This window comes from Protopterus annectens, chromosome 9.part0, assembly GCF_019279795.1.
Source record: "Protopterus annectens isolate FY-2018-M chromosome 9.part0, PAN1.0, whole genome shotgun sequence".
Taxonomy (NCBI): domain Eukaryota; kingdom Metazoa; phylum Chordata; order Ceratodontiformes; family Protopteridae; genus Protopterus; species Protopterus annectens.
This window is the reverse complement of record NC_056743.1, coordinates 1290108045-1290129969: the sequence shown is the minus strand read 5'-3', so window position 1 is coordinate 1290129969 and position 21925 is coordinate 1290108045. Positions and strand designations below refer to the sequence as shown.

The 21925-nt window shown below is 42.8% G+C and overlaps 1 protein-coding gene across 3 annotated transcripts in view; it reads left to right on the top strand.

The window, feature by feature from the left end:
* Positions 1–9091, top strand: part of OGDH (oxoglutarate dehydrogenase) — a 1195521-nt gene extending 1186430 nt beyond the window's left edge. For all 3 annotated transcript variants that reach the window (XM_044084237.1, XM_044084236.1, XM_044084238.1), the window contains one exon: positions 7863–9091. In XM_044084237.1, the coding sequence (XP_043940172.1) occupies positions 7863–7983 (121 nt within the window). In that variant the 3' untranslated portion in view covers positions 7984–9091. The remainder of the gene's footprint in view (positions 1–7862) is intronic.
* Positions 9092–21925: the final 12834 nt, after the last annotated feature.

Below are 21925 nucleotides of genomic sequence, written 5' to 3'. Positions count from 1 at the left end.
TATGAGGATTCTGATGCAGAGAAATCCATCCCATCCGTATCTCCTCCTGAGCATTACTCTTTTGGAGAGACTTTGCATACTTTAAGGGACCATTTTCACTGGGAAAGTCAGTTTTTCTCTGAATCAAAAAAGAGGCTTAGGGATTTTCTTCTTCCTCAGCATAGGCCTTTGTCAATACCTCCTGTATTGGACATTGTTGATGATGTGTTCTCGGAATCAAGCATGGCTCCTGATTCCCTGCCTCCAGTTCCTAGTAAGCCAGACAGATATTACAGGGTTCCTGACTCCCACAAATTTCTTTTCAAAAATCCTGCTGCTGATCCTGAGACTATTTCTCAGGGTCCCAATGGTGTAAAGGCCTCTACAGTCAAAAATCCTACCCCTTCTGATAGAGATTCCAGAGCGCTGGGTAGATGGGGTAAGAAGGTTTATACGTCTGCAACCTTGGCAATCAGGGCTTTAAACTGCCAGTTTCATATGCTTAAATATCAACAGCACGTTATGGGCTTATTTAAACAGAAAATGATGTTGATTTCTGATTGTGCGGAAAATAGAGTTACAGGAATTATTGCATTCAGCAGAACAGGTTGGAAAGCATACTTTGCAATGTGGTTTTGATTCCTTGGAGGCCTCTTGTAGGGCTGCCCGTTACTGGATCTGTGATTAGAAGGCATGCCTGGCTCAAGGAGCAAAATCTGCCTGATCATGTTAAAGCTTAATTGTTGGATGCACCTTTGCAGCATGATTCTCTGTTTGGTAATAAGGCAGAAGAGGTTTTAAAGAAAATGGAAGACAAAGCTAAATCTATGCAAAAAAGATTTCTTGCAAGTGCAGCCACCCAGGTTCAGTAGGCACTGGCCTACTAAAAATTGGCCCTTTCCTGTCTCTAACAGAGCCACTCGGGACAAATCCAGGCGCTCAAAAGGCTCAGGATACCATTCACAGGGTTCTTACAGATCAAAGCAATGGGGTGCCTTCACCCCCAAATCTGGAGGAAACAATGCACAACCATACAGTAAGCAGTCTTAATGACTTCCCTCTACCAGCACCAGGCACTTATCTTTTGGCAGCCCCCTTGGGGGGAAAACTAGCACTTCATGCTCAAAATTGGTAATTAATTGCCCAGGACAAGTGGGTATTAAACATAGTATCCCAGGGGTACAGATTTCATTTCCATACTTTGCCAGTTCCAAACGGATGGCTGGATCTGCCACAAAACCAGTGAGCAGAGGCCCAGAAACAAGTCATGTCCCTCATGGATATGGGGGCTATTCAACCAGTACCAGAAAAGGAAAAAGGACAAGGTTTTTATTCAAGATTTTTCCTGGTACCCAGAAAAGACCATTCTTGGCGTCCAATACTGGACTTATTGATTCTGAACACGTTCCTGGACATTCCAAAATTCAAAATGCTGACTTTACAACAGCTACTGCCTATGCTAGGCAGGAATGCTTGGTTAGTAACTCTAGACTTAAAAGAGGCATACCTGCATATCCCAATAAGGGAATCATGCAGAAGATACCTCCGCTTCAAAGCAGGTTTTTTGCATTACCAATTCTGTGCACTGCCCTTTGTCTTATCTACTGTGCCCAGGGTCTTTACAACGTGCCTGGCACCAGTTATTGCATTCTGCAGACAAAGAACCATTCAAATTTATCCTTATCTGGACGATTGTCTCATTCAAGCAGAGGACAAGGACACTCTTCTTCAACATCTGGCATTTGTAAAAAGGCTTCTAGCATGCCTAGGGTATACTATAAATGGAAAGAAATCACAACTGGTACCCTCTCAAATTATTACATTCCTGGGTGCAAGCTTGAATGCAACTGCCCAGATGGCTTACCTCACGCCAGACAAACAAAGGCAACTGACAACATACTTCAAACAAATGGCAACAAAAACCCAGTTATCTGCAAGGCAAATTCTGCAGGCTTTGGGATTCATGGCATCCTGCATTCTACTAATTCCATATGCGAGACTGCATATGAGGAAACTTCAATGGTGCCTAAAACGTTTATGGAGCCAACATTGTCACAGCCTGGAAACAGTGATTCCTCTCATTCCCTGCCTACAACAGGAGTTTCTTTGGTGGGCAGAGACATGTCACCAAAACAAGGGACTGTCATTCACTCTACCCCCTGTCACTCAAACCCTAACTACAGACGTATCAGACTATGCTTGGGGGGGGGGGGGCACCTGGCAGGGAGATGCATTCAGGGCAAATGGAGCCCAAACCAAATGCATCTGCATATCAACCAGAAAGAGATGCTAGCTGTTCAAAATGCTCTGACAGCCTTCAAGGACTTGCTTCATCCAGGACAACTGCTGATAAAGACGGACAACACCACAGTTATGTGGTACATAAACAAGCAGGGGGGTACCCATTCCTACCCCCTTTGCAGATAGCCATGGCTTTGTGGAACACAGCCTTGACTTAACAAATACATCTACAAACTCAATTCCTGCCAGGAAAGCAAAATACTCTGCCAGACGACCTAAGCAGAAATCTTATAGACCCACACGAGTGGAAACTGGATCCACAAATCTTCAGCATGTTAACACAGAAATGAGGGAGCCCAGACATAGATCTATTTGCCTCTCCCCAAAATTATCAGTTGGACAAATTTTGCACAAGAACTCACCACAAAAAAGCATGGAAAGTGGATGCTCTATCCTTCAGCTGGAAAAAAACTATCAGTCTATGTCTTTCCCCCTCTGGCTTCCAAGGTCTTACTAAAAGTCAGACAGGAAAAACCAAAAATGATTCTAATTTCTCCAGACTGGCCTCGCCAGCACTGGTACCCGCTTCTAAGGAATATGTCTCACCTTCCTCCGTGGTACTTGCCTTAAGTACCTCATCTACTGTCTCAGCAGAACTATCAAATTCTGCACACTCAGCTCCAAACTCTGAATCTTGCAGCATGGCTAATCAACTAATTATTCAAACACCACCTCTCAGTAAACCTGTGATGGATATCATTTTGGAAGCCAGAAGGCCTAGTACTAGAACATCTTATGCTGATAAATGGAAGAGATTCTGTGCTTGGACCCAAGCACAAGGAATAGACACAGCAAAGCCCAATATTCCTCAGATTTTGCAATATTTGACTGAGATGCTTGACAAGGGCCTATCTTTTTCTTCAATAAAAATCCATGCTTCCACCATCTTGGCTCATTACAACACAGAGCCTCCCCTCTTTTCTCATCCACTCCTTAAACAGCATCTTAGAGGGGCCAAAAATGTAAGGCCTCCCGGAAGAGCACCAACTCCTGCATGGGACCTCAGTTTTGTGCTGGAAAAACTCACCCTGCCTTCTTTTCAACCAGCAGCTCCTGCGGATATAAAATTTATATCTTGGAAAACAGCTTTTCATTTGGCAGTCACTTCAGCAAGAAGGGTTTCAGAACTACAGGCTCTCATGGCAGTGGAGCCTTTTATTATATTTTACCCGGACAGGGTGCCCCTGAGGAGCAATCCTTCTTTTATGCCTAAGGTGGTATCCAATGTGGCTCTTAACCAGACTATTCACCTACCAACATTTTACCCAAATCCACAGAACAAGGGGGAGTGGATTCTGCATTCATTGGATGTACAGACAACTAAGACTCTACTTAAATAGGACCAAATCTGTAAGAAAGTCTGAGCAACTACTGGTAGCATTTGCTGCAGGATCAGAGGGGAAGGCTATATTAAAGCAGACTATTTCTAAATGGATAACCCACTGCATTCGTTTCTGCTATTTACACCATGGTAAACCTGTGCCTAAGGGGATCAGAACACAATCCACCAGGGCTGCCTCTACTTCAGCAGCTTTTCTCAGAGGGGTCCCAACCAAAGACATCCTAGAAGCAGCTGCTACTTGGAGCTCTGTTCATACCTTCACAAAGCAATAACATTTATCTCTCTCTTCTCCAAATCCAGGGCAGGCTTTACCACTGCAGTCCTGCAGGGCCTTATAGCCGCTCCTAATGCTGTATAGTTCCATCCTCCCACCCATAGCTTTGGGATTCTACCCAAATGTAATGACTGCAACAGTGAAACACGAAGAACATAGTACAGTTGTGTACACTTAACCATAAATCTAGATGTTCGAGTGTATTCACTGTTGCAGTCCGGGTTACCCACCCGCCATCCCCCTTTTCTATACCTTTTCTTTCCTTCACTATACTCAAAAGCCTTTGTGGTGTATTTGTTTTTAGTTGAAGGTAAGTTTATGTTTTTAAAAGTGCATTTTATATAATTTCTATGCATTTTCTTTCCTTCACTGTACTCAAAAGCCTTTGGGATGTATTTGCTTTTTAGTTGAAGGTAAAATGTATGTTTTTTAAAAGTGCATTTATATATTTACTGTTTTTTTATATATATATTTTTGCTCCCCATTTGGGGGGCACCTGACATCTGGGCTAAGAAAAACTGAATAAAATGGCGTCGGCTGCATGTTTTATACCCCTGACGTCATGGAAGAGGAGACAGCAACCGACGCAGGACCCAAGACTTTGTTATTCAGGCCGACTGAGGGCAACCTGCCAGCAGATTACCCAAATGTAATGACTGCAACAGTGAATACACTCGAACATCTACATTTATTGTAAGTGTACACAGCTGTACTTTAGGAGTTGGTTATTTTTCAGATAGGGTAATAGTTGTAGGAGAATGCATTTTTCTAGCAGTTTGGAAATGGGGGGTAGGATGGCAATTGGGCGAAAATTCTAGATATTATTATTGCTCCCACCTTTGTTAAGTGGAATAATGAAGGCCTTTTTCCAGGGTTGTGGTACCAGACCTTTTGTAATTGACCTGTTTATTAGGATGCAAATGGGAAAGACTATGGCATCTGCAGATATTTTTAAGCAGTAAGAGGAAATTTGGTCTGGGGCATTTGAACCTGGTTTCAGCTTTTGTAAGAGTTTTTTAATAGTAGAGATTGGGATGGGCTGTATGGAGGAAGGGGTATTTGAGTTTGAAGAGGTATTAGAGGAGGGGGTAGTTGAGTGAGAAGAGGTACTAGAGGAGGAATAAGTAGGTGGCTGTAGGGTTGTAGAACTAGGATGTTTGGTGAAGGAGGAAGTTAGTTTGGCAATGGAGTCAATAAAGAAAGAGTTGAATTGGGTAGCTAGGTCTATGTCAGTGGCTTTTGGGTCAGGGCAGGGGTTTTCTTTTGTTCCTGGAGTAAGCAGAGAGGAGATACTCTGACAGAATTTTCTAGGGTTTGTGCTGTGGTTAGTTTGTAGTGTGGAAAAATAAGATTTGCGGTCAGAAGAAATATGTTTTTTAATTTTGTTACGCAGTAGTTTGTATTCGTTAAGGGTGGTGATTGTTTTGTTTTTCTGGTAGCATTTCCAAGCTTTGTCTCTGAGAGTCATTATGCGTAAGGTGTCTCTAGTTAACCAAGGTACAAATTTACTCTTAATTCGTTTTGTTCTTAGGGGGGCCAGGGTGTTAAGGAGGTGTAGAAAGGTTGTGTTGAAATAGGCAACAGCACTATCTAGAGGTAGAGTCTTTAGTGGATTCCAATCTGTTTGATTGAGCAGGTTTGAGAATATTTTGGGGTTGAAGTTTGCTAATGACCGGGTAGGGATATAAGTATGGGATAGTTGTAAGGGGGAGTAAAGACAGTGGGCAAAGGTAGGGAAGTGGTCGCTGAGTGTGTCAGGAAGAGTACCGCTTTCAGAGATGTAGTGAGGATGGGATACTAGAATCCAGTCAAGGGTACTTCCAGTGGAGAAGTCCCTGGAAGGTCTAGTTGTGGTGTTGATGAGCTGGGACATATTGTAAAGGTTTATATTTAGGGGGTTTGTGGGGGAATGAATAGCATCCCAGTTGATATTAACATCACCCAGGATGATGGTTTAGTTAGTTACATTGATAGAAAACCAAGAGAGAATATGTTCTAGTGTTGTGATATTATCACCTGGAAGGATATAGAGGGACACGATACAGATTAATTTTTGTTTGTTTATCTTAAGTAGGGTTGAAACTAGTTCTGCATTACTAAATTGTGGAATGGGTTTGGTGAAGGGAGTACCTGAGAGGGAGGAAGAGTAGAGCAGTGCTTCTCCTCCACCTTTCTTGTTTGTTCTATCTTTTCGAATAATGTAATAGTTGGGTGGAAGTAGTTCGGAGTCATTTATGTGGAATTTCAACCAGGTTTCAGAGATGGATAGTATATCTGGTTGATTATGAAGGAGCCAGGCATGGAGGTTGGGGATTTTATTGTATATGCTTTGGGCGTTTAGAGCAGTGAAATGGAGGGACTTTTTAGATATATGTGGGAAGTGAGAAGGGGAAGTAGTATTTTGTGGGGATGGGGGGGGGGGGGTGGCCTGGGTTTGGGTGGATATTGCCAGATAGAAATATGGTGATGAAGTGACGAATGTGTAGTAGAAGGTGTTTGACTATTTTAGTTTCTTGTTTTTGGGTTACTAATTTTATTGGGGTGATGTTAATGAGGAGGGGTGTAGTTTTGTTGGAGATGGGTTTGAGTTTGTAGGGGAATAGTGAAGTATTGTTATTGTTGACCAGAGAGGGGGAGATGGGGAATGAGGGAGGTGTATGGGGTTTGAGGTATATGTTAGTTATGTGGAAGGGGGGGGATGAGTAATGTTAGGTGAGGTGGTAAGATAGTTTAGATAGGACAAAGTTAGAAGAAGTGCTACATGGGTTATGGTGGTGGAGATAGGATAAGCATGGTGGTAGGTTGGAGTGTGGTATGTGAGAGTTAGTTTGTTGATGGGGCGGGTTGAAGTGATAGAATTAGGTTAGAGTCTGTAATTAGGGGTGTGGTGATTAATATGGGTGGGTTGATGTGATTGGTTGATGGTGGGGATGGGAGTGGTTATGTTCTATAAGTGTAGAGGTGCTGGGGGCTGGTGGAAATTGGGGGCAGGGTAGGGGAGCGGAGTGAGCCCGCAGGGCGAACGGAGCGGGTAGAGCCCAGGATAAGGAAGAAGGCAAGACTGCAAGAAACAATCAGTGGTTGGATAGGTAAGTTAAGAGGTAGAAAAGGTGTGGGGAATGCAGTAAGAGGTAAGAAAAGTATGGAGAATGGAGCACCAGTTTACAAAAAGGTGATAGGTAAGAGCAAGGAGGGTCCCAGAGGTAGAAGGCTTGGGCAGTGTATTAGTGAATCTCTTAGAAGTGATTTAGTATCTGCTTAACATGAGAGATTGAATAGTGTGGGATGGGTATATACTGCCACCTAGTGGATACACAGTAAATAACAGGATCACTTCGAGTAGCAGGGAAGGATGAAAAAAAAAGGGCTATTAAGGAATCTGCGGTAGGCTGCTAGCTATCATACTCAGGGTTATATCAATAGTAATAGGTAGCAATAACATTCCCATTAGATAACATACATTGTTTGGTCAGTTCTAACACAGGCCAAGATAGTAGAGAGACCAGTGGAGGATCTCTGAAGGCTGTTTCGTCTGTCTGGAGCGTGGTATGACGTAGAAAAGATGGGAGTCATCAGCTTAGGAAATATATTGAAGGAAAACCACAAACAGAGCTAGCAGCCTACGGCAGGACAGTACCGGAGGGGGCAAAGCGTTGCTTAAATGTTTCTGCTGTTACACAGCTCTCAAGATTGTCGCCTATGAAAATAAACCAAACTGGATTTGGTATCAAAGTTTGAGAGCATTTGTAGTAGTAGTAATTTTATACAAAAAGACAGAATTTTACTGCCACAAAAAATTATTAAGGAAATGCTTACCCTTGCAAAGCTGACCCTGCCTAAAGATCTAGTTCTGTAAATGATTTTATCATATGCATCTTTATTTGTATTTTATTGAATGTACATATTTGTTTGTTTCGCCTGCTCAGAAGATATTTATATTTAATTTGTATATTTTTTGTGTTATAGGTATGCAGGCCGGGATCCAACTTCTGCACCTGCTACAGGTAACAAGGCGGCACACCTCATGGAGCTGAAACGCTTCATGGATACAGCCTTCAACATAAATGCCTTTGATGGGTTGGTTTAACTGTTATTCCTTCCTGTTTTGCCTACCAAGTAGCACCTCCCTACCAACTCAGCTCTTAGTGTTTGCTCATAGACATTTTGAGACAGTGAGCTGTGGACCATCGTATGGATATTGTCACATGGCTTGTAGCTGAAATGCTGAAGATTCAGTAACTTGTAAGACTGCTTGCCTTGATGGCCTTCTGCTGCATTTGGACATTTTTATATAAAATGTGTGATCAAGTTTACATTATAGTAAATGGCCTGGTTACTGAAAACAAGGTTCATGATATAAACGTTCCACCTGAATCCCTTACCACTCCACATATTAGCTTATGATTGGTTTCTTGGGGCTGTCTACGCTGTACAGACATAGAAATGTAGTAGTTATGGGACTGGTGTTGCACTGAAGTTGGAGATGGAGGTCTGTTGTCCATCCACATGTCTGCTGCATTGCTAAGCCCTAAAGAGAACTCAGCTGTCATTTTAGCCATGATATGCCATGTAAGCTTTCTGCCCTTTTCTTGGGCCTTCATCTGATGGCATTGCTACTACTAGCTATAAGGAGTTCAGCTTGTGCACGCTACTGACTTTTAACAGCTCAATCTAGAAGTTATTTGCAGCCTTTTTTGTTTCAGCTACAAAGAAAAATACCTCTAAGTCAATGCAAAACTGTTTTAAAATTTAAATAGTAGGCCAACTACTGGTGTCACTTTCCTCCACACTTCTCAGGCACTTTGTTTTGTAATATTTTTGTTTTAGCTTTTGTGAAGTTGAAGTAGAGAGGCATGGCTTGTATGTCTTTTGATTAAGGACAGTTGTGTGCAGAGAGTTCACATCCTTAACATCCTGACATCACATTCAGGGTGGTGATTCCGTCTGCCTTGCCTCCTCTTCACTCAGAAATAAAGTGGCACTGATACTTCCAAAACACTCTTGCTTGCTTCCTCCTGTGCCAAAAAAAGACAATGTTTCGGACACCTTTTATGAAATGGAATCACAGCCGGAATAATTTTAACACTGTAACCACTTTGAATCTCCAGTGGGGAAAAATGAGTTATTTATTTTGGTATAAATGATTACAATTTTCAACTGTTTGCTTTGTCAATAAAAAGACAGTATCCATCCAACACTAATATGTCTGTAACTTTTTTCCCCCTACCTGTTGCACAGTAAACTGGTTTATTACCTGAAATGTGGGGAGTTGACAGGTTGGGGTTCTATATGTACATTTAATTATCCTGCAGATTTTTCTTTACCTAAGTGTAAGCATTGTGGGAGTACACATTTATTTCTGTACTGCCTGGCAGCAGGTTACTGTTTTATGAGGTGATGTTTCAGTCTTGACTACTGAAAAGTGCGTAACCAGAACTTTGATGAAAACAGTAGGCTGTGTTATTCATTCAAGTTAGAAAGTATTGTGTATAAAATGTTTGCACTTTCCAGCTGTTTGCTTCATCTTTAATTCAACAGTGTTCTCCAAACATTACAGTGGAAGTAACTTCAACTTCTTTTAATTTGTGGTGCTGGTATCTCCTGAAGTACAGCCATAATAATAATAAGAGCATTTCCAACCACAAATAGTGCTCTCTAGCATTCGTTTCCTGAGCATTCCAGTGGCACAGCCTGCTAACGTCACAGCCAGCATCAGTTCCTGAAGGGAGTAGGGCTGGAGAGAGCTTTATTTCATTTATTAATTTCCATTTGTTAACAGGGATCGACTATTTGGATTACATCATTTGCAGTAGAGGCCCAGGGAAAATGCTCCTCGTACTTTTCATAGAGGACAATAATGTAATGTAAAGAGCATTTGTGGTAATACATGAATTACACAAATATGGAGTGTAGCAAATATTCTAGTACAGTATTATTTCGCTCTAAATATTCTTTTGGTATGATAAGAAATTGTAAACTATATTAACAGTGACCAGAGGTATTGTTTTGATGGTAATTAAAGAAAAGTAAAAAGCTAGAGAAGAGCGTGGAAGAATAAATAGGGCAGATGTTACTGTTAAGTGATGTATTATATGGTCGATAAATATAACATTTTATGCAGTAAGCTTTAAAGGATTTACCTTACTGAGCCATATAATCAGTTTATATGGGCAGTTTAGGATAATGTTAGATGATAGTTAACTGTAAATGTAGTTTTCAACTGATAGTATTTGTTTTGGGAGAAATGTTAGCTACAGAAACCAGGAAGATAAGGTATTGGGTCTATATTAATTCAGGGAAAAGTCACTTCAGCGAATTTCATTTAATTGGAAATGTCATTCATTGATTTCCGATAATGTGAGGGCTGCTCCCCCTCCCCCCGCTAATTATATATACCAACTCCGAGATCACATGGAAAGGAAACATTTCCCGATCTTCACTGTACCACAATCTCATTATGAACCGTTCGATGAACGGCATGTTCGATGTAAGTGCACCAAAAATGACATTCGCTGAATAAATTTTTGCTGAACTAATGAGGACCCAAAATCTCTATAGTGATTATATGATTTAATGGTATTTTGTTTTTGTTTAAGGGCTAGAAAAATATGTATTTATGTTCATTATTCTCACTGCTGCAGTATCATTTTGGCAATATGGTTTGTATCTTGCTTAGGATATAACAACCGGCCAGCTTCACAAAGCTCTGGCTCCTTCCCAAACCTTCACTCTGCCTGCTCATTGTTACACCCATTGGAGAGAAATAAGCAGTTAAGAGTGAGGAAATTTTCAGTAATTTCTTGTCTCCTTAAGAGGAAGCAGGTCTGAGGTTTCACAGGAGCAGCTATCGGCATACAAGCTTCATTTCTGGCAGATATGGGGGATCCCTTCCAGACAGAAAGTGTTGCCCTTTTAAGAAATGTTTGTTTTATTTGTGATTAAGTGGTATTTACACTCTAAGAAACCTGGTATTTTTTTCTGTGTTCCTGTCAGGAACTGCTATTTTGAGCTATGGGATTTTTTTTTCATTTGGGGCTTTTTTCTATTAAAAGTGTGCTGTTTTGTGGACTTTTAATGTATTTGTGCAAAATTAAGGATCAAGAAGTGTTTTAAATGGCTCCAAAATATTTTTTTAATTTTTAATGCTGGTGTTAACAGGTAAGTTGTCACAATATAATTTTTTTTTCTGTAAGGACGCATTAAGCAATGATTCCTTATTTCTGACAGGATTGTTTGTGTAATACTTGCACTTTTACAAAAAAAGGGACTGTATGGGGAAGTGTAAGTGTAGATGTGCTACTTCTGAACACTTTTGCCAACTTACCTTCCAACTGACTCTGTTCCAACACTGTTTATTGACATTCAGAACTCTTCCTTGGTTGTAGCATGGATACTTACGCTGGCCCTGCTGGCTGTTTTCCTGCTGTACCTAAAAAAATAAAACAAAAAAGAAATTTAAAAAATTACACTGTAAAGATCACTTGCAGTCACTGCTTGTTAAGTGTGTGCCTCAGCTGTTAGACAGTAAACTTATAATAGCCGACCAGTATTCTTTGCACCACTTGCTTTCTTCTCTGTGTTCCTCTGGTGTAGTCCTTTCAGCCACCATGGACCAGGGGTGAACCACATCCTCTTTGGCTATTCGTGTTCAATTTGGGCATGAGAAAAGTATCTCCTCTGGGTTAGGGAAACCTTCTAGTGATGCATCTCAGGGTAACCCAAGAAAGAGGGGCTGACAGGGCTAAAGTACCCCTCAGAGTCCATTTTCTTCCAGGGTGTTGGCTGCAACATAAAAACAGATTGGTAGACATTGTTCATCAGAAGACAAAGGCATCTGTTCATAAAGATGATTTTCATACATTAGGCAGGCAGTTATTACAGGCTGTTAATCCTGGTGCTCAGAATCCTTACCTGAGGGCAGTGTCACTAAAATACCTGAGGAAAATTTCTCAAGAGTATTTTGACATGCACAGCACATGGCTTCTTGACATGTAAATTCCCAACCCTGTAACTCTGATTCTATGGAAATTGGTCCTCTCCCACCTCCCTTGGAAGAATTTTCTTTCTCTCGCACCATTTCGTGGATAAATAACGTATTTTTCTAGGAGCAAGTGGATGTCCCCCTTGAACTGAGGAGAAGATATAGTGGTCTACAAGTGAATAATATACCTCATTTTACACACTTCCCTCCTATTTTGCCAGCCTTGGAGGATGTGTTCAGCTCCACACATATGTGATGTGGAATGCCATACCTCTAACAGTCTACATACATCTTCCATTCCAGAACATTGTAAATATTTTGTGAACAATAAAAGCTATTAAAGCTGTATAAATAGCATTATCAATAAGAAGTGTTCTTTACAGTGATAAGTCAGTGCATTCATAGTCTTTCCATAAATAACTGTTTATTATAATGCACACAACCCCAGATTATATTTTTTCTAAACTTTCACAAATTCATGTCTTAAATTGTACAACCTAGACAATACATTGTTAACTAGACACAAGCTTTCATATGGCAAGAAATTCCTCTACAAGTGAATATTTAAGATATTTACAAAATATGATAACATATGATGTTCTTCGTGTTTCACTGTTGCAGTCATTACATTTGGGTAATCTGCTGGCAGGTTACCCTCAGTCGGCCTGAATAACACAGTCTTGGGTCCTGCGTCAGTTGCTGTCTCCTCTTCCATGAAGGTCGTCAGGGGTATAAAGCATGCAGCCGACGCCATTTTATTCAGTCTTTCTTGCCGCGTGGTGCCCGAAGCAGAAGCAGTTCGCAAGTGCCGGTCGGCCGACTCCTGAAATTGTCGTATTTGAGTTTCAGAAACAAAGTCTTCAAATTAAAGCGAAGTACCCCGTTGGGGAAACTTTTTCTTGCTCCTTACCGATGTCAGTAAAAGTTAATAATTGCATTACTTGTGGGAAGCAAATACCTTATAAGGATTTTCATTTGTACTGTATTCCTTGCCTAGGCCCTGATCACAACGTGCCTTGCTGTAAGTTTTGTGCTAGATTTAACCAACGCACCAAAGCGCCGCTACATTTTTGCTTCTAAATATTTTGGTTCAAGATTTAATTATCCTGAAATGTCGTTGGTTAGCAACCCGACTACTGGAGTTCATAAAAAATGCAAAGAAAAAGACAGAGACAGACCGTTGAGGTCCAAAACAGACGACAGAGCTTCTCCTAAGCCAGTCACCGGTTCGCCGGTACTCAGTGAGGCGCTTTCGCAGCCCCTGATACCCGCTACTTTTGAGTCACAGGCCTCTACTGAGACCCATTCGGAGTCCAGTATGCCGCGAGATTCGTAGAGTATTGAACCCACGGATGTCTCTCCCTTGGATGGATCCGGTGCCGCTGAGCAGGCACCGGCTTCTGACTGTGTTTTCAGGCCTCAACATTTTTATATTAAATCGACGCCAGCATCAAAAACAAGATCAAAAACAATTTCTATGTCTAAAAAATGGACGCATGAGCCACATGCTCAGGCCCCTATGCCTAAAAAACAGATGATCAAAATGGCTGAGGATTTAATTACCCTGATCAGGGGTTCCCAACTCCCCCGCTAAGAGGCCTAGACAAGGCACTGATTATGAATCTTCAGATCCGGTTTCCATTCTTTCTGATTCCTCTTCTGATCAGGAATTTTCTATTCCACCCTATGAGGATTCTGATGCAGAGGAATCTATCCCATCTGCATCTCCTCCTGAGGATTATTCTTTTGGAGAGACCTTGCATACTTTAAGGGAACATTTTGACTGGGAAAGTCAAGATTTCTCTGAATCAAAAAAGAGGCTTAGGGATTTCCTCCTTCTTCCTCAACATAGGCCTTTCGCAATACCTTCTGTATTAGACATTGTTGATGTGTTCTCGGAATCAAGCGTGGCTCCTGATTCCCTGCCTTCGGTTCTTAGTAAGCCAGACAGATATTACAGGGTTCCTGACTCCCACAAATTTCTTTTCAAAAATCCTGCTGCTGATTCTGAGATGATTTCTCAGGGTCCCAAGGGTGTAAAGGCCACTACAGCAAAAAATCCTACCCCTTCTGATAGAGATTCCAGGGCGCTGGATAGATGGGGTAAGAAGGTTTATACGTTTGCAACCTCGGCAATCAGGGCTTTAAACTGCCAGTTTCATATGCTTAAATATCAACAGCATGTTATGGGGTTATTGAAACAGAAAATGGTGTTGATTTCTGATTGTGCAGAAAATAGAGAGTCACAGGAATTATTGCATTCTGCAGAACAGGTTGGAAAGCATACTTTGCAATGTGGTTTTGATTCCTTGGAGGCCTCTTGTAGGGTCACCGTTACTGGATCTGTGATTAGAAGGCATGCCTGGCTCAGGGAGCAAAATCTGCCTGATCATGTTAAAGCTAAATTGTTGGATGCACCTTTGCAGCATGATACTCTGGTAATAAGGCAGAAGAGGTTTTAAAGAAAATGGAAGACAAAGCTAAATCTATGCAAACTGTAAAAGACTTCTTGCAAGTGCAGCAACCAAGGTTCAGTAGGCACTGGCCTACTAAAAATTGGTCCTTTCCTGTGTCCAACAGAGCCACTCAGGGCAAATCCAGGTGCTCAAAAGGCTTCGGATACCAATCACAGGGTTCTTGCAGGTCAAAGCAATGGGGTGCCTCCACCCCAAATCTGGAGGAAACAAAGCACAACCCTACAGTAAGCAGTCTCAATGACTTTCCTCTACCAGCACCAAGCACTTATATTTTGACAGCCCCCTTGGGGGCGAAACTAGCACTTCATGCTCAAAACTGGCAATTAATTACCCAGGACAAGTGGGTATTAAACATAGTATCCCAGGGGTACAGATTTCATTTCCATACTTTGCGAATTCCAAACGTATGGCCGGATCTGCTGCAAAACCGGTGGGCAGAGGCCCAGAAACAAGTCATGTCCCTCATGGATATGGGGGCTATTCATGCGGTACCAGAAAAGGAAAAAGGACAAGGTTTTTATTCAAGACTTTTCCTGGTACCCAGAAAAGACAATTCTTGGCATCCAATACTGGACTTATCGATTCTGAACATGTTCCTGGACATTCCAAAATTCAAAATGCTGACTTTACAACAGCTACTGCCTATGCTAGGCAGGAATGCTTGATTAGTAACTCTAGACTTAAAAAAGAGGCATACCTGCATATTCCAATAAGGGAATCATGCAGAAGATACCTCCGCTTCAAAGCAGGTTTTTTGCATTACTAATTCTGTGCACTGCCCTTTGTCTTATCTACTGCGCCCAGGGTCTTAGTGCCTGGCACCAGTTATTGCATTCTGCAGACAAAGAAGCATTCAAATTTATCCTTATCTGGATGATTGTCTCATTCAAGCAGAGGACAAGGGCACTCTTCTTCAACATCTGGCGTTTGTAAAAAGGCTTCTAGCATGCCTATGGTACACTATAAACGGAAAGAAATCACAACTGGTACCCTCTCAAATAATTACATTCCTGGGTGCAAGCTTGAATACAACTGCCCAGATGGCTTACCCTCACGCCAGACAAAGGCAACTGACAACATACTTCAAACAAATGGTAACAAAAACCCAGTTATCTGCAAGGCAAATTCTGCAGGCTTTGGGGTTCATGGCATCCTGCATTCTACTAATTCCGTATGCGAGACTGCATATGAGGAAACTTAAATGGTACTTAAAAAGTTTATGGAGTCAGCATTGTCACAGCCTGGAAACAATGATTCCTCTCATTCCCTGCCTACAACAGGAGTTTCTTTGGTGGGCAGAGACATGTCACCAAAACAAGGGACTGTCATTCACTCTACCCCCTGCCAACCAAACCCTAACTACAGACGCATCAGACTATGCTTGGAGGGCTCACCTGGCAGGGAGATGCATTCAGGGCAAATGGAGCCCAAACCAAATGCATCTGCATATCAACCAGAAAGAGATGCTAGTGGTTCAAAATGCTCTGACAGCCTTCAAGGGCTTACTCTATCCAGGACAACTGCTGATAAAGATGAACAGCACCACAGTTATGTGGTACATAAACAAGCAGGGGGGTACACATTCCTACCCCCTTTGCAGACTAGCCATGGCTTTGTGGATCACAGCCTTGACTTACCAAATGCATCTACAAGCTCAATTCCTGCCAGGAAAGCAAAATACTCTGGCAGACGACCTAAGCAGAAATCTTATGGACCCACACGAATGGAAACTGGATCCACAAATCTTCAGCATGTTAACACAGAAATGGGGGAGCCCAGACATAGATCTATTTTCCTCTCCCCAAAGTTATCAGTTGGACAAATTTTGCACAAGAACTCACCACAAAAAAGCATGGAAAGTGGATGCTCTATCCTTCAGCTGGAAAAACCTATCAGTCTATGCCTTTACCCTTCTGCCTCTGCTTTCCAAGGTCTTACTAAAAGCCAGACAGGAAAAACCAAAAATGATCCTAATTGCTCCGGACTGGCCTCATCAGCACTGGTACCCACTTCTAAGGAATATGTCTCACCTTCCTCCATGGTGCTTGCCTCAAATTACCTCATCTACTGTCTCAGCAGAACTATCAAATTCTGCACACACCGCTCCAAACTCTGAATCTTGCAGCATGACTAATCAACTAGTTATTCAAACAACACCTCTCAGTAAATCTGTGATGGATGTCATTTTGGAAGCCAGAAGGCCTAGTAGTTGAAAATCTTGGGCTGATAAATGGAAGCGATTCTGTGCTTGGAACCAAGCACAAGGAATAGACAGAAAAGCCCAATATTTCTCAGATTTTACAATATTTGACTGAGATGCTTGACAAGGGCCTATCTTTTTCTTCAGTAAAAATCTATGCTTCCGCCATCTCGGCTCATTGTAACACAGAGCATCCCCTCTTTTCTCATCCACTGCTTAAACAGCATCTTAGAGGGGCCAAAAATTTAAGGCCTCCCAGAAGAGCACCAACTCCTGCATGGGATCTCAGTTTTGTGCTGGAAAAACTCGCCTTGCCTCCTTTTGAACCAGCAGCTACTGCTATCTTGGAGAACAGCTTTTCGTTTGGCAGTCACTTCAGCAAGAAAGGTTTCAGAACTACAGGCTCTCATGGCAGTGGTGCCTTTTATTATAGTTTACCCGGACAGGGTGTCCCTCAGGACCAATCCTTCTTTTATGCCTAAGGTGGTATCCAGTGTGGCTCTTAACCAGACTATTCACCTGCCAACTTTTTACCGAAATCCACAGAACAAGGGGGAGCGGATTCTGCATTCATTGGATGTACACAGACAACTAAGATTCTACAGGACCAAATCTGTAAGAAAGTCTGAGCAACTACTGGTAGCATTTGCTGCAGGATCAGAGGGGAAGGCTATATCAAAGCAGACTATTTCTAAATGGATAAGCCACTGCATTCGTTTCTGCTATTTACACCATGGTAAACCTGTGCCCAAGGGGATCAGAACACATTCCACCAGGGCTGCCTCTACTTCAGCAGCTTTTCTCAGAGGGGCCCCAACCAAAGACATTCTAGAAGCTGCTACTTGGAGCTCTGTTCATACCTTCACAAAGCATTATCATTTATTTCTGTTCTCCAAATCCAGGGCAGGCTTTACCACTGCAGTCCTGCAGGGCCTTATAGCCGCTCCTAATGCTGTATAGTTCCATCCTCCCATCCATAGCTTTGGGATTCTACCCAAATGTAATGACTGCAACAGTGAAACACGAAGAACATAGTACAGCTGTGTATGCTTACCATAAATGTAGATGTTCGAGTGTATTCACTGTTGCAGTCCGGGTTACCCACCTGCCATCCCCCTTTTCTATACCTTTTCTTTCCTTCACTATACTCAAAAGCCTTTGTGGTGTATTTGTTTGTAGTTGATGGTAAAGTTTGTTTTTTAAAAGTGCATTTATATATTTACTATTTATTTATATATATATTTTTGCTCCCCATTTGGGGGGGCACCTGACATCTGGGGCAAGAAAAACTGAATAAAATGGCGTGTGCTGCATGTTTTATACCCCTGACTACCTGACGTCATGGAAGAGAAGACAGCAACCGACGCAGGACCTAAGACTTTGTTATTCAGGCCGCTTGCGGGCAACCTGCCAGCAGATTACCCAAATGTAATGACTGCCACAGTGAATACACTCAAACATCTACATTTATGGTAAGTGTACACAACTGTACTATTTGATATTGTCATTTTTCATTCATTCCTCGACCTGTGGGTTTCGAATCTTACTTGGCCGCTTTCCAAGCTCAAGATTCGATGCGCGAGCTCCTCCTCTCCATCCCATAATGTCTCCTCCCAGAATACCTCAGATCTCGTTCGCCGCTCAGCGAAGACGCATCAGGATTGCATTGCTCCAAAGTAAGTTGGCTTCTGCCATTTCATTTTATTGTTCTTCCTTCCTGTCCTGCCACTTCTAACGCCTTCTAAATATATAGATAAAAAAGTCTCCCTTATAGTTTAAAGTTAGTTACATTGTAATGGGTTTCTTCCGTGTGTCCGGTCTCTCTCTTTCTCTCTTTTCTTCCTTTCAGTTTCATCTTTACCCTATATTTTCTGGTCTGTCACGGCAGAAAAGCCAGGTAAACCCTTGGGATTTAAAAAATGCACTTCCTGTGAGCATAAGATTCCTTTGTCTGATGTCCACAAGGAGTGTGTTTACTGTCCAGGCCCTGCTCACCTAGGCAATTTGTGTGAGGTATGTAGTGGTTTTAATCAGTGTGCTGTCATGGACCGCAGCAGCAAGCTGGTTTTGAAAGGCTTACATCCGCCATTCCACTCCCTCTACACCCTCCACTTCAAGGGCTCAAACCCTCATTAGAAAGCCCAAGGAGGCCAGGGAACACAGAAAGCATTCCTCTGAGTGCGCCTCCTCGGAGCCACCTAGGAAGGGAACAAAACCTTTAGATCCGAGGTTGTCAGATCCGGTGATTGTGGTACCCACTCCCTTGGCTTCCTGTGCTCCAACTGTCTCCTCAGAGCAAGAGTCTTTCTGCTTGGAGCCCTCCTTCCGAGGAGGCCTCACCGAAACCAGTGCCCAGACCACCTTCCGCATCCTCCTCCGTTAGGACTACCCGGAACTTATCTGAACACGAGGTGGATAGATTCAATTTCTCAAGGTGCAGATTCAAATGGGGGTACTGCTGGTTCTGTCCCCTTCTAGAACTGTGAACAGACATTCCCCTTTTCATCCCATAGCTGCTTCTTCAATCCGATCTCCTGCTTCAGAGAACTGAGACATTGGATCCGAGAATGGCTTCCACTTAGTCCAGTTTCCCTGACGTGTTCATCTCTGATGGCTTCAGAGCCCAGTGCTTCTTGGAGCCGTAGCTTAGACCTGGATTATGGGGGGGTGGGATTGACTTCGTCTCCTTGTCGTTCGATAGCTCAGATCCAACTCCATCAGAGTGGAGGGTAGCGGAGGTTTGGGAGAAGTCTGCTCTGATGACTTTGGCCCTGGAGGGATGACTCTTGGATGTCCTGGTGGAAGACAGTGCTGCAGCCGGTGCTCTGCAGCACCGGCTGTCCTGGTGGCAGACGATGCTGCAGAGCCCCCAGTCTCTTCCCAGTTTGGAACCCCATTTTTCTTCCAACACCTCCATGGAGTGTCCCATAGAGGAGCTCCCTTGGAAGAAGAGGTGTAAAAGGAGACACCTGGATTCCCCGCAGGAATCAGTAACTACAGACACTCACTTTGAGGAAGGGGAAGGGTCACCCAGATAGCCACCTGATGATGTCTGCTTTGTGGACATCCTAGCGATCCTTCACTAGAAAGGTGGATGGTCCTCCCAAAGCCCTAACCCACAGGAGTCAGTGCTCCTGGAGGCCTTCGGCACCAGCCTGTCTACATCCTGTGTCTCTACCCACCCCGGCGGATCTTCTGATCGAGCTAATTTTTACCAGAGCATGGAAGGATCCAAACACCATAGAGCTCATACCCAAGCAGGCTGATAAGATCTTAAGACCTCCCTTGGAAAACCCCACTGGACTAAAGGGATCCCATCAGATGCCTTGGTTGTCGTGGTAGCCACCAAAAAGGAGCTAGCTCAGGAGTGCTCCTCTGTCCATTCCCCTAACAGAGTCATGGGCTTTGGACAGGTTTGGCAAGAGGGTTTACACTTCATCCACTTTTTCCTTACAAGCGGTGAAATATCCCATTTTATCATCCTACAGAGGGACCTAATCAAGGAACTCTCTAGCTCGGTCCCCGAGTCCATGTCTGAAGAGGAAAGCAAGACATTTTCATCCAGAATGGCCTCTCTCCAATTGATTTCTATTTTGTTCATGAGGCTGATTGCCCTTGCAGCTGAAGGCATCTCTAGGGCCACTGGTTCTGGCATTGCCATTAGGCATCATGCCTGGATGCGGCTGTGTGACTGCGGAACCTTTCAGAGAGTCACTTGTCAACGCACCGTTTTGTGATTCATCTTTATTTGACCCCACAGTTTGTGATGCAGTCTCCCGCAGCGAGACAGATGAAAAGACCTTGTCTACCACCAGTATCCATTTCTCTACAAACAATCCGTTTCCAGGAATCAGCATGGAGGAAAAGGAAAAACTATGGTTCAGAAAATCTCAAGGTCCTTTCTAGGATTCTCAAGGAGATTTTTCCCCCCAGAGACAGGGAAGCAGTTGCAATGGTAGATGCTGCCCCCAGGGGCCGAGAGGGTCTGCTAAAATAAAGGGTCTCTGGATTCTTCCTTGGACAGACGTCCTTTCATTTCCTGAATGGTTGACCAACTGCCCATCTCTGGAGGCAGTCGGGGGCACTTATCCTTGCATTAAGTATAAAGTACACCAGTTCCACGAGTCAAAATATCATATAAAACCTCAATTTCTGTTTTAATCGCAAGTGCAACTTTCACAGACAATCTGCATAATCAGGCTTCAAACAGATACAATAACCATCATTCAATACTAGTTTAAATAGTAAAATCTTAATTTGTTAAAAACAATCATCTAATTAACAAAATTTAATCCATTAAAACATTGCTAAATCTAAAGCTAAACACATCCATGCATAGACTATATACCATATTATTTAATATAGCTTTGTAGAAACTTTAATTCAGGCTTTAATGTAAAAATATCATTTAGACCTGGTAGATAAAAAGCTCTAAAATGTAAAACTCCACTTATATTCGTGTCACTCCATAACATTGTACGTCACCCCCTCTAGTGTGGACTGGGATATTTTCTAAAATTAAAAACTTAAAGGTACGAGTGTTGTCCGTATTTCAAATATGTTTATATAGGGAATTTGTTTCCACTTTTCTTATCTCTGATACATGATTCAAGATTCATTCCTTTAGTCACTGGTTAGTCTTTCCCACACAGAATGAGGGACATATTGTACATCTTGCCATGTATGTTAAGATGTTCATCGTGCATACAGCTGCAGTAATCACATATGGGTTTTCTGCCGTCAGGCGGTCCCTCGGTCGGCCGAATTCCAAAGTCTTGGTCCGGCGTCGGTTGTCGTCGCTTTCTCTTCTGACGTCAGTGAGGCCAGAGTATATAAGACACAGCCGACGCCATGTTCTCCAGTCTTTTTTGCCACGCGGTGCCCAAAGCAGAAGCAGTTCGCAAGTGCCGGTCGGCCAGCTCCTGAATTACGAAAATTTTGGAAACCGAAGTCTTCAGTAAAGCTAAGTACCCCGTTGGGGAAACTTTTCTTGCCTCAGACTGATGTCAGAAAAAGTTAATAATTGTATTTCTTGTGGGAAGCAAATACCGCGTAAGGATTTCCATTCCCTCTGCATACCTTGTTTAGGCCTAGACCATGACGTCTCGGGCTGTCGCTTTTGCGCTACCTTCAATAAACGCACTATTAAGCGTCGGGCGGAGTTCGCCCAACACTATTTTGGTAAAGCCTTTGATTATAAAATGTCGTCGGACACTCAGACTACCGTTTTGTCCAAAAAACACAAGGAAAAGGACAGACACGCGAGGCCCGCGGTCCCCGCCGACACCACGCCAAAACAGGCTACACGTGGTCCGGTTCTCAGCGAGACGCCTTTGCAGTCCCTGACTACCGACGACACTCCTTTGGCGGT